The 11,988-nt window shown below is 38.3% G+C and overlaps 1 protein-coding gene across 3 annotated transcripts; it reads left to right on the top strand.

Moving 5' to 3' along the window:
• The first annotated feature begins 1,617 nt into the window (after positions 1 to 1,617).
• casp7 (caspase 7, apoptosis-related cysteine peptidase) lies at positions 1,618 to 11,547 on the top strand. 3 transcript variants are annotated; one of them, XM_080872654.1, is made up of 7 exons: positions 1,618 to 1,703; positions 2,088 to 2,209; positions 5,539 to 5,687; positions 5,778 to 5,906; positions 7,833 to 8,008; positions 8,267 to 8,405; positions 8,552 to 11,547. In XM_080872654.1, exons 2-7 carry the CDS (start codon positions 2,094 to 2,096, stop codon positions 8,776 to 8,778), a joined length of 936 nt encoding a protein of 311 aa, XP_080728780.1. In that variant the 5' UTR covers positions 1,618 to 1,703; positions 2,088 to 2,093; the 3' UTR covers positions 8,779 to 11,547. The 3 variants fall into 3 exon arrangements, with proteins under 3 accessions (XP_080728780.1, XP_080728778.1, XP_080728779.1); XM_080872652.1 differs by having other exon boundaries at positions 5,536 to 5,687; positions 8,552 to 11,546; XM_080872653.1 differs by having other exon boundaries at positions 1,644 to 1,703; positions 2,091 to 2,209; positions 5,536 to 5,687; positions 8,552 to 11,546.
• Positions 11,548 to 11,988: the final 441 nt, after the last annotated feature.

The following is an 11,988-nucleotide window of genomic DNA, read 5'->3' as shown; positions in this document are numbered from 1 at the left end:
GTCTGTCTGCAGTGAGGGGGAAACAGAGTGACAGAGAGTTCACGTGTCAATCTATATGTGTAATGATCCTCAGTTGGACAGCTACCTCAACTTTGAGTATCTCCACATGACTAACAACATAAAACTGTGATTCCCTGTGTAATACTTTTACTTAGTCAAGTCATCAGCCATGCATGTAAACACAAAGTGTAGGCTGCTTGTTTAAGGCAAGTTTCTGTAGACTTACAAAAGATGTAAAGAATAATGACACAGGATTAATACAGACATACGAGAAAAAATACACAAAAAGTGAATACTAAAGAAAAAGGTTAACGCAACATTAGCAAACAGCTTTTTTGACATAAAATGAGGCAATCAAGACCCTCTGAAGCTCAAAAGGGTCAGGGCTGTATTCACTGTAGGAAGACTGTCATGAGGTTGAGGTTTTTAATCTAACTGTGATAATAGGTCACATACCTTGACCTCATAGGATTTTTTTTGTGATTTTTGATAGATTAAATATGCAATAGGAGTAAATATTTAATACTTTGAAATTAATTGTTTATAGAGTATTCTTATACTTGAAGGAAATAGTTTCATATTAGGGAATTAGTCAGTTATAACATATTACTTTTCTTTGCGTGATCAGAGACGTTCGATGTTTGAGGTTATTAACTTCAGTCTATAATGTGACATTTTATCTGTGATGTCTTAAAATGCTTCTTTGATTTTCTAATGGATCAACTGTTTTAGTCTAAGATACAGTAGGACTTCTTGTGCCTTTTACAATTTCATTACAATAAGAATAGAAACAGGAGCAGAAACAGAAATACTCTGTTAGATAAAATAATTTTAAAAATAACTAAATAAGCTTGAATTACTAGCAACCAAGATACAGAAAATAACAATTAAATGACTTGTGTAATAGCCACAGATAGAATGGATCTCTTGGAGTGCTCAGAGATCCTTTGGGCCAATGAGGCTGTTGCTGTGTGTGCTGCAGTGACCAATCAGAGAGGCATGTGTCGGGTGGGATAGATTGCCCATGATGCTGAGGAGTTTCTTCAGCATCCTGCTCTCACACCTCTACTGGAGTCTGACGCTCCACTCCCAGAACTGAACCAGCCTTTTAGTTTGTTCATTCTGCTGGCATCAGCTGCTTGCACTCTGCTGCCCCAGCTCACATAGAAAACCACACTTGCCACCAGAGTAATAAACATAGACTGATATCGAAGGCTCTGAGCTTCCTTCCATTTGTAATTTAGGGCAACATTAAACAAATTAATATACATACCTGGCATAGATTATTCGCTTTATGCTGTATTATTATGTCTTCACCGGCCAGCACAGAAAAAAAGCCTTAATTTACGTTTGTGGATATAAATTTGATCAATATGCTACAGGTAAATGCTGTCACGAATATTTCTGCTCCAGAGCAACTAAAACCTTTCCCATTTGGAAGAGAAAAAAGATAAACCTTCATAAATCAATCTTGCTTTTACTGCATCCTTTATTGTTGTTGTTGTTATTATTATTATTTGCAAACAACTAGTCGTTTTTCTCCTTTCAGAAAACAAGTGTGCCAAGTGTGTAGGTAGGAGGGACGCAGTGCTGTGACGCAGTTACGCAGTCGCGAGAAGTCAAACCGTACTTTCTCTTTCTTTCACAAGGAAGAAGGGACAGAAACTCAGAAGGAGACACTTTGGAGAACGAAAATAAGTCAGGTAACTTTAGTGCTACAGCAAAGTTCGCGTAACACAGTACGATTCAGCTTAACTTCACTCCTGTGTATTAATCTCTTTAGGTATACTTAAAGAAAATGAAAAGTTTATTTATGTATTTTTAGCTAAGTCGCTTTTCTGCTACATGCTAACCAGACATGAAGCTAACAAGTCAAGTTGAATGCCTCAATGTGACAAAGTGTTAATAAAAGCAGTCTAAATTTTGCTAGCTGTCCGTTTTCAAACCGTTGAGGTGGGACTGAAGAAGATTAAGGAAGTGAGGCAAACTTGTCTCAAAATAACGCCAACGTGTGGTTAGTTTACACCTAATGTAAGGAAAGCAGTAGGTTAAGTAAACCATAACGTTATGTTCGATTTGTGTGCTAGAAGAAGATGGCTGGATACGCCGGTGAACCCTCTGAACTTGGAGAGGGTGGGGGAGATGGGCCGGTGACAGACGAAACAGACGCCAAGCCTGACCGCAAAGGGAGATTTCTGCTATTTGGGAGGTGACTTCCTTTTTATTGCTTCTAAACATGAAAACCAGTTAACCTTCGAGGGAAAAAAAGGTCATAAGTTTGGGCCCTAAAAATAAACTCAGTATAACGCAAATAATCTACGTACTGTAATAATATAGGTATTAAGCTGTGGGTTTTGCTTTCATTATTATTCCCTCACTCATTTACAAGGTGTGTGTTCATTTACTGTGGTTGTATCAAGATAAGGTACATGTACTGGACACTTTGTTAGGTACACCATACTAGTACTGGATTGGACCTTTTTTTCCCTTCAGAAGTGCTTTAATTATGGAAAGGTGCTTGAAACCTCCCTCAGAGATTTTGGTCCATATTGACATGACAGCATCACACAGCTGTGTAGGAGATTTGTTGGCTGCACATCCATAGTGGGACTCTCACTCTGCCGCATCCCAAAGGTGGACTGAGATCTTGGGGATCATCTCAAGTTCAAGAAACCAGTTTGAAATTATCTGGATTTGTGACACAGCACGTAATTGTGCTGCAAGAAGCCGTCAGGAGGTTATACTGCAAGCATAAAGGGATGGTTAACATCCCTCAGATAGGCTGTAGTGTTGAAGAAATGTTAAGCTGGTGAGCCAGTGTGAAGGTGAGAGATGCTCTTCTACCTAAATTGATTGTTACGAATGTTATCAGCTTGACGGAGTCTGGCTGACCTCATCTAACCTCGCTGGATAGTTTCTCTTTTTTTGGACCTTCCTCTCTAAACCCCAGAGACTGTCGTGTGACAAGATCTCAGTAGATCAGTAGTTGAAATACTCGGACCGTCCCATCTGCTACCAGTAACCATGCCACATTTAGTCACTTAAGTCACCTTTCTTCCCCGTTCTGATGCTCAGTTTTGAACTTTAGCAGATCATCTTGACCATGTCTACATTTATAAATGCACTGAGTTCCTGCCATGTGATCGGTTGATTAGATGTTTGCAATAACAAGCAATTGAGCAGATGTACCTAATGAGGTGGCTGGTGAGTGTGTAGTTTTTAAACCATCCTATCATCTGTAGCATAATCTATGTCTGTTTTAATTTGCTTATATTTTTCTGGGGATATTGTCACCTGTTATGATTTGTTTGTGTTGGATGTGCAAACTTTCTTTTCTTTTTTTTCATGGTTCTTCCACATCTGTATATGCCCCACAGATCTTACAGTACACACGTCATAACACATAAACATAGCAAGCAAGCTCGCACTTTGCATAAAATTAAAAAGAAGGTTTTTACAGAATAGAATAACAAAAGTTATAACAAAACTCTGTTTCTGACTGCTTCAGTATTCCTGTAGATACTATTAGAATTGGTTTGCAAGTAATTTGTGGCTCGTCTTTTTATTTCAATGGTAGTCTTCTGTTGAAATTTGCTTTATTATTCTCTAATTTAGAAAAGAAATTAAACCCAAAGTGTATTGATTTAAATTACTCAGACATGTATTTGCTCATTTTCTCAAGTAAAACTATTGTGGTGATTAAACCACTTCCACATAGGATTTGTGTCCACAACCACACAGTTATTTTTGGACCACACACAGCCGAGCACTCTCAGTAAGATCCTGGATTCAGTATCTGAAGGTGACTGTGGTTTCACAGCTAATCAAAACCTAAAAAAGTAGACTGTAAAAATACCCTTGATTTTACACAGCGACCTGGTTTTGAATAGCCCAATTAAGGCAATGGGTCACAGAACATGAAATCAATCTTAAGTCTAATTCAGGGACAGGGGTCAGTCCTCAAGTGGCTTCTCAAAATTAGACCATAGCTGAGGCCAAAATCATTCAAAATGTGCATTCATTATATTATGGAGTGTGGGCCTTTTAACAATATGCAAATTTGTTTTGTAAACTGATCACTGACACAAAGAGCTGTTTATTCCAGTCTTACTCACAAGGTGGCACTCTGGACCTTTTTAATGGAGAAGTATAAAGTACGGCAGCTGTGTTTTCCCTCAGACACTGGTAATCAAGCAAAAAGGCTCTGCGCTCTGTCTGGAATTTAGATTCTTACCCAAAAATATCAAGATAGCAAGCAATAGAAGATGTAAAAAATACTATATTAAGGAATTATTAATGAAATTCACATTCATTTATTAATCATTTGTAGTGTGCTTTGGTGTTCATCAAAGGAATATCTTCTTGGAAAGAAATATTTTCTTTATTTACTTATTTATTTAGTTGCCTTTTGTCACAAGTGTAGATAACAAGTATGAAAATCCATACAGGTAGATTCTGTACCTGTCAGCAGAGGAGCTACTTGTTGCCCTGTCTGACCTCAGCAGGGAGAGCGAGGCACAGGGGCCATGTGTGAATAGGCCTTTAGAAAGCACTGGTGTGATGGTGAGGTTGCTGACTCAGGGGCCTCACAGTGCGCCGCCCCAGTCAGGTCTCCATCCAGAACAGAGAGCATGTCAGTATCCTAGCACACAACCAAAAATTACGCTTCCAGGTTTGGAGAAACTTGTTTTTTTGTGAGGGAACAAAAGACACAAGACGAAAGCAACGCATTTCAGATGCAGAGTGGCGTAGCGCTTAATGACGAACCCAGGTAAGACAGACGCAACGGCCTCCTATTCCGCTCGACTGTCTTCCTGCTGTACCTGCAGTGCCCAGGGTCTCAGCTCTTTGCACAGCCTCGTGCAGTTGTTTGGTACAGTTGGCACAATTTGGAAGTGGGAGGGGGCTAGAAAAAGTTCTGGATCACATGTTTTTTTTGTTTGTTTTTTTCTAATATGGCTGGGCAGCCTGTGAGTGAGCACGCAACACTGTTGGTACACATTGCTGTGCATTGTTCCCATGCTTGAGTAAGCTGTTGACTAGGCTCTTCTGGAAAAAGCCTTGATTTTGTGAGTCCCTAATGGGTCACTGTTGGCTAAGCTATCTGGATGGATATTGTAAAGAATGGAAATATGACAGGTGTGTGAGAATTACCACTCGTGGAGGATTTCTTCTTGCTCAGTATAGATTGCTGTTTTTATGATTTTTTTTTCCAATTATCTGCGTTAAACAAAAATGTTCTAGTTTCTCCTTAAATCTTCCTTTGGATTTCTGCAACCAACTTTGGCCGTGACTTTAATGCCTTATTTGGAAATGTATGTACCCTTTGGTTTCTAAGTAAGTAGTTCGTGTTGTTTTCAGTTTAATGTGTGTTACTTGTTTTGAAAATTTTACTTAAGGATCATTCATTTGTAGTATTTTTTTGTATTTAAATAGACATCTCAGCTGCAGGAAATTTTAACTGAGAGAAATTTGACAAACTGTTTTAGCCGTGCAATATAATATAACTGTTTTTTTATTGTCATTGTATAAAAGCAGGAAGAATAAGGATGGCCAGACGCGGGAGCAGGACTACTCTTCTGAAAGCCATTACAGAATTGTTTCACCAACATTCCAGTATAAGATGAGCCACCGGCGAGTGGGAAAGTGCATCATCATCAATAACAAAAACTTTGATGAAAAGACGGGTATAGCAAACCTTACTCAAACGTATAAATTCAGTTTGGCTCAGTGTTATTGCATATTGAGTTTGTAATGTAAGCGTTCTTTTTTGACAGGGATGAATGTACGCAACGGCACAGATCGAGACGCAGGCGAGCTTTACAAGTGCTTCAAGAACCTGGGCTTTGATGTCATTCTTTACAACGATCAGACATGTGAGAAGATGGAGCGTCTTCTCCGAGAGGGTAAGTCATGTCATATAGATAACGAGACTTTTCTTTTTTTTTTTTACATTTTTCTTTTTGTTGTGATGGTGTTTCATATTTAATATTTAGATCCAAATGTAGGCACATATTTTCTTTTGTAAGCCACTGTAGTTGACGGAAGGGTTAGCAGCACAAAGGGTATTATTTAGTTACATATAGTTATATACTAGTAATCTGGTGCCTTCTAATGTGTAAAACAGGGAGGCCTTTGGTCATATACACCCTCTTTGATCTTTTGTGGGCCCGCGAAATGAAACTTCCTTCTCTGTCATTGTACAGATATTTAACTACACATTTAGTCACTTAGATATTTTTATATTAGAAAAATGAGCACAAGTTCAACATTGCGTGTATGTTTTTCAACATGACAAAGAAATGCTGCTTTAGTAGATGAAAGAAATGTGTCAGTATGAGTCTTAAATTGTAAGAAGCAAATGTGTAAAATTACAGAAATCTATTATTTACTTACTTAAGTGAAATATGAATGGTGATAGGGAGATCTCTATCAGTAGGAAAACCTGTAAAAAGTACAAAACTTGTGCTCTCCTTCACATTTTTCAAAGCCATCCAGTAGAGCTGTTCAATATAATGATATCGGATGACGATATGAAAATGTCTATCATTTCATTTTACGCTATTGTTTGTTTTGTGGTGTCGCAAAATAAACCGTTTACGGCAATATTTTTTCATCGTTTTGATGGTCACTGTAGTGGTTTTATTAATTTCCTAAAGTTCTCACTTTCTCTTATATTTAAAATAACCACACTACGGATGGACAAGCCACTATTTTTACGCGTTGTCATTAGCAACGTGTGGCGCCACCATCCTTTGTTTATTTTCCACATAAACCTTTCACAATAAAGCTGAAGATCCTGTTGAGATTTTTCAAAATAAACTGAAATGATGACAAACTAAAGGACCTGTCAAAACAAAGTGAGGAACTTATTTTTAAACGAGGGGCCACCTCTGTTGCATGGACATGGTTTGGTTATGAAAAGTCTGACACGGACCAGAAAACTGTACTATGCAAATTATACAGGAAACCAGTCCCCACCTCACACTCAAACAAGGCTCTTCTACCTCCTATGCTAGAATCATGTGAAAGAGTACGGAGAACGTTTATGTCAGGTGCTCAAAATAAACCTTGGACTTAAACGTTAAAACAGGCTTTTCTCAGCAGCACGCCGTGTAATAAATACTCATAAAGAAAATGCCTAAAAATGTATAGTTTCATGCATTGGTCAAAACACTCGACTCCAGTTACACGACACCCAGCTGAAAACACTTCACGTAAGCTGAGTTGCCTGAGATTCACATAATTTACAGAAAATGTAACATTTTTCTGATATATATCGTTGTCAGGACGATAAATGTCTTATATTGGGATATGAGATTTTTGGTCATATCGCACAGTCCTACCATCCAGTGGCCTGGATTAAAGTCTTCCTTGGCCTGATTCTGCCTTATGTTAGACATCCCTGTTGTAAAATGACCAAGATGGGCAAGTTTAAATTAATAATTCTTGTTTCTTAACAACCACCACTGGTATAAAAGTAACACATCCTACTACTAAATTTAGCCAGATGTGTCTCTAATCAAAGTAACTGGAAGTCCAATAACCAGGTTTTATGATCATAAGACTATATGAACCTGTCATGTCAGTGATGCTGATAAATTTCTTTTTATAACAAAGGGCTCACTGGCATATTAAATATTTTGATGGGCTGCATTATAAATCATTCTTTATCAGTTAAATATATAACTTAGCTGAAATCTCAAATTCACGCTAAATAAACTTCAGACGTAACTATTAGGGACTGACTTTATTCATTGATCTAGACAGGTTTAACAAGGCCTGAGTCGAGCTAGGAGTTCAGTGTTTGTTTGTTTGTGTGTGTGGTTCAGCCTCGGAAGAAGACCACAGTGACAGCTCGTGTTTCGCCTGCATCCTGCTGAGCCACGGCGAGGAAGGAATGATCTACGGCACAGACGGAGCCATGCCCATCAAAACGATGACCTCGCTGTTCAGGGGGGACAAGTGCAAAAGCTTAGTGGGAAAGCCAAAACTCTTCTTCATCCAGGTGTGCATGGTTCATACTTGATTGTGTGACTAAAGTCTTTTATTGTAACAATAGCAGTGTTAAGTTACAGATTTGTGTGAACTTCTATTTGCTACTTTTCACCCAAATGGGCAGTTTGAACAGTTCTTTGCTGTGGAAATAGGTGAATTTGGCTTATCTCAGCTTTTAAAAACAGTTAATTTTGAATTGCTTCACCAGGTCATCGATGAGAAAACTACTCAGGATCACAATGAAATGTCATTTCATTTACTTCACCAGGCTTGTAGGGGTTCAGAATTTGATGATGGTATACAGACAGATTCAGGTCCACCAAATGATGCCCTGGAGACAGATGCAAATCCAAGACATAAGATCCCCGTAGAGGCTGATTTCCTCTTTGCCTACTCCACTGTACCAGGTAAACCTGAAATCCCAGTTTAAACAACATATTTTTCCTTACAGTAAAATACAATTGGTATATATATAAGTGGAGAAGCATTTCCTGAAGAGTTTAGTTTGACTGATTTCTAGTTTCATTGCTCACTAATGATGCTTATTTTCCAGGATATTACTCATGGAGGAATCCTGGGCGTGGCTCCTGGTTTGTACAGGCGCTCTGCAACGTCCTGAACGAGTTTGGAAAACAGCTGGAGATAATGCAGATCCTGACACGGGTCAATTACATGGTGGCCACCAGCTTTGAGTCCTGGTCTGAAGACCGCCGCTTCAGTGAGAAGAAGCAGATTCCCTGTGTGGTCTCTATGCTGACAAAAGAACTGTATTTCAACTGACTGCCGATCCACCTGACTGTACTGTAATGGTGACACAGACTGACCGACTGACTAACTAGACTGACTAGACTAGACTGTTTCAGGTACTGATTAAGCAGTCAAAGCATTCAGGGATGATTCAGGCCTGGCAGGACGCTTCATATTTCATGCACATATGACATTTTGCATGTGGACTTGGGGCCGAAAAGCACTACATGAGAAACAAAAACATTACAGTGGCACATGGCGTTCATGTGTTGATAGTGAAACTTCTTCCTCTTCTTCACATTCTTCCACTTCTTCAGAATAATGGTGTCACATTTGATCTGATCTTCGTTGACAGGCGTTGTGAAATATCCATGTTATTCTACCAGCCCAGAAAATTTGCTGCCAGGTTTTGTGGGTTTATAGAATCGTCTATACGTCACACCATTTCCAGCATTTGCAGTAGATGTTTGAAGGGACTGAACCCTATGAACACGGGCAAGCAAGGATGGGCAAAAGTTGGCTTTTGGTATTATACGACTCCCAGTGGAAAGACATCTTGTCATTTTGACTGATCTAATATGATTTGAAAAACTAAATTAAGCCCCTTTTAAGATTCATTAGGCAGTTTATAGAAATCTTCAGTAGGAAACTGAAATGAGTGATTACTAGAACTTTGATTGCTGTAGGAGTGTTGAGGGACCTGCCTTCATTACAGACCCTGTGCAATGAATTGTTAAAGAGAAAAATGCCTTTTAAAATGACTTAGATCATTTTCAGCTACCTGTATTTTAAAGTTTCTACTGTCAATTGTCAGAAAAAGAGACAAAAGAAAAGACAAACAGATCAGAAACATGTCAACCCTCTTGCCAAAGGCTTCTTGTCTCAGCCTTCCTAGCAAGTTTTAGTTTGTAGCAGAAAGCTGGTATCCTCAGGTTCTTTAATGTCCACGAAGTGGGTAAATGTCATGTTAATTTCATATCCATAGTGGTTAGGAAGATGTGATTGTTTGCTGTGTAATGATTAGTTCAGTGAGGTTTTGGGTAAGGGCATAGCATAGAGTCCGCCCTATTAAAAACAAGGACCATTTTACCACTGTTCTCAATGTAATGTTGAAGGCTTCACTTCTTTAAACTCAAATAAGTTAATCTATGCACCATTATGCAGTCAAAAAACTGTAATGGATTCTGCTTGTTATCTTTAGAGTTCTTCTTCAATATTTTTACTAAAGAATGAAATAAATGCTGTATGATTATAACACTAGATAGACAAAAGAATGTCCAAAGCTGTGTTGTAAATTTGTAAATATCATAGTCTTAACTTGAACTCAGGTTAAGACTATGTGCCTTAAGCACAAATGCCAAATCATTTTACTGAATACATTTATGTTCTCTGCTTATACACTACACAGTAGTAAACTATCAGTCTCATACCAAATCTCTTTTATTCATTTTTTTAAACTGTTGCTATGCTTTCCTTATGCAATTAGGACATATAACCACCACAAGAGCTCATGACCAAGACACCAAAGACCCTAAACTCCCCCAGTTAGGGTATTAACTTGTCCCAGACCTGAAGTGGGCTCTGTACCATTTAAAAGCATGGCCTCTGACTTAGAGGGGCTGATTCTCATTCCCATCACTTCACACTTGAGGGGTCGAGTGTGAAGTGATAGGTCGCTCTACGGGTCGCTCTGCATTCCTGCCCTTAAAGATAGGTGGAGTAGAGCCACCACCTCTTCATATAGCAAGGAACCAGTTGCCCGGGGCAAACCCAGGACTCTGGGGAGATTACATCTCTTGGCTGGTTTGGGAACAACTTCGTGTCTCCCAGATGAGCTGGAAGAGGTGGTGGGATGAGGGAAGCCTGGGTTTTCTGCTTAGAATGCTACCCCTGCAATCTGAACTCTGATAGGCGGCAGAGAATGGATGGATGGTACAGACAAATTTCTAAACAATTTAATGAATTAATTAATTTGTTTCAACTTAAACAAAGTTTGTTTCTGCAGATAATGTGTTATTGAGTGTTTTTAATTACAAAGGCAGCTATTACTGACATTCTGAACATACACACTCCACATGTCCACAATCTCGCTTTTTCTAAAAGGTTTTTACCATAATTCATATAACTGCATGTCTCAGTACCTTAGAGGGGGAAGTTCAGCAGTTGGTTTCATTTTGTTTTAGCTTTTTTATGCTTTTTTAATTAAATAAATATTTTTTATTTTTTTATTTTTTTTTATCAGGATGGTATTCCCCATCCGTGTCCATTGTACCCACAAGTGTTAAATCTTCTCAACACATGGATCTGTGATGAGCGATGTAGTGCCTAACCTGTGCCAAAAGGAGTTTTTGCTCCGCTTATTGTGGAATGGAGTTGAAAAAGGGGGAAAATGTGTTTAGGGGTAGAAATTTTAAATGCTTTCAGGTTTTAAATGCTGTTGTCCTCAGGAATATATTTGAAAAGATTTGGGAAAATGAATGACTGAATTCATGATTTATTTCTTTTTTATTTGGGGCAATACATTATTTAAACAACTTCAAAATAAAGAAATGCTCATGTAAACAGTTCATTGTATTAAACTTACACACTTTATAATGTAGTGAAGTCTGTATCATTTGTCTTGCACATTTGTAAACAGACCCCATTGAAAACACTGTTTTTTGGTAGGATGGTGCTTACATACATACAAACATATTATGAAGTCACTGGGTATTTTTAAATGTTTCCATGTGTTTCACTCAGTGCTCACTTAAAATTTGTACTTGTATTGGTAAAAACATTCCAGGATCAGAATGGATATTAAAGTTTTTAAAAACATTTCTCTCATTGTCATCTTAAAAACATTAATTTTTTTTTTTAGGTCGTGAATGTCAAACCATAAGACCTGCAGACCAGCAGTGCCCTAGCAAAGTCTAATCTGGCTCACTGAATGGGTTTACTGTATAAGCTGTGAAAAGCACAGAGAAGGAGGGGCTCATTTTTGGAGCTTTTGTATTTCCCGCTAGGAAGCATGACTTATGTTGTGATAATAGTTGTTCACTTTGCTCATTTCAACCAAGCCAAAGATCTGAATCACCTTACTGATAACATCATGCCTGTGGCATCCTATAATGAGATTTTTACCGTAAGTCAATCTATGCTGGAACATCTCTTTGAATTATGAAAACAGTTGGTTAAAAAGCGGATGAACTACTAATATCATATTTTCTGTAAGACAACTCGGGTGATTTTTTTTTCTACTAT

This window comes from Rhamphochromis sp. 'chilingali' (assembly GCF_963969265.1).
Source record: "Rhamphochromis sp. 'chilingali' genome assembly, chromosome: 22".
Lineage (NCBI taxonomy): Eukaryota > Metazoa > Chordata > Actinopteri > Cichliformes > Cichlidae > Rhamphochromis > Rhamphochromis sp. 'chilingali'.
The sequence above is the reverse complement of the archived record's forward strand: the minus strand, read 5'-3'. Positions and strand labels throughout refer to the sequence as shown.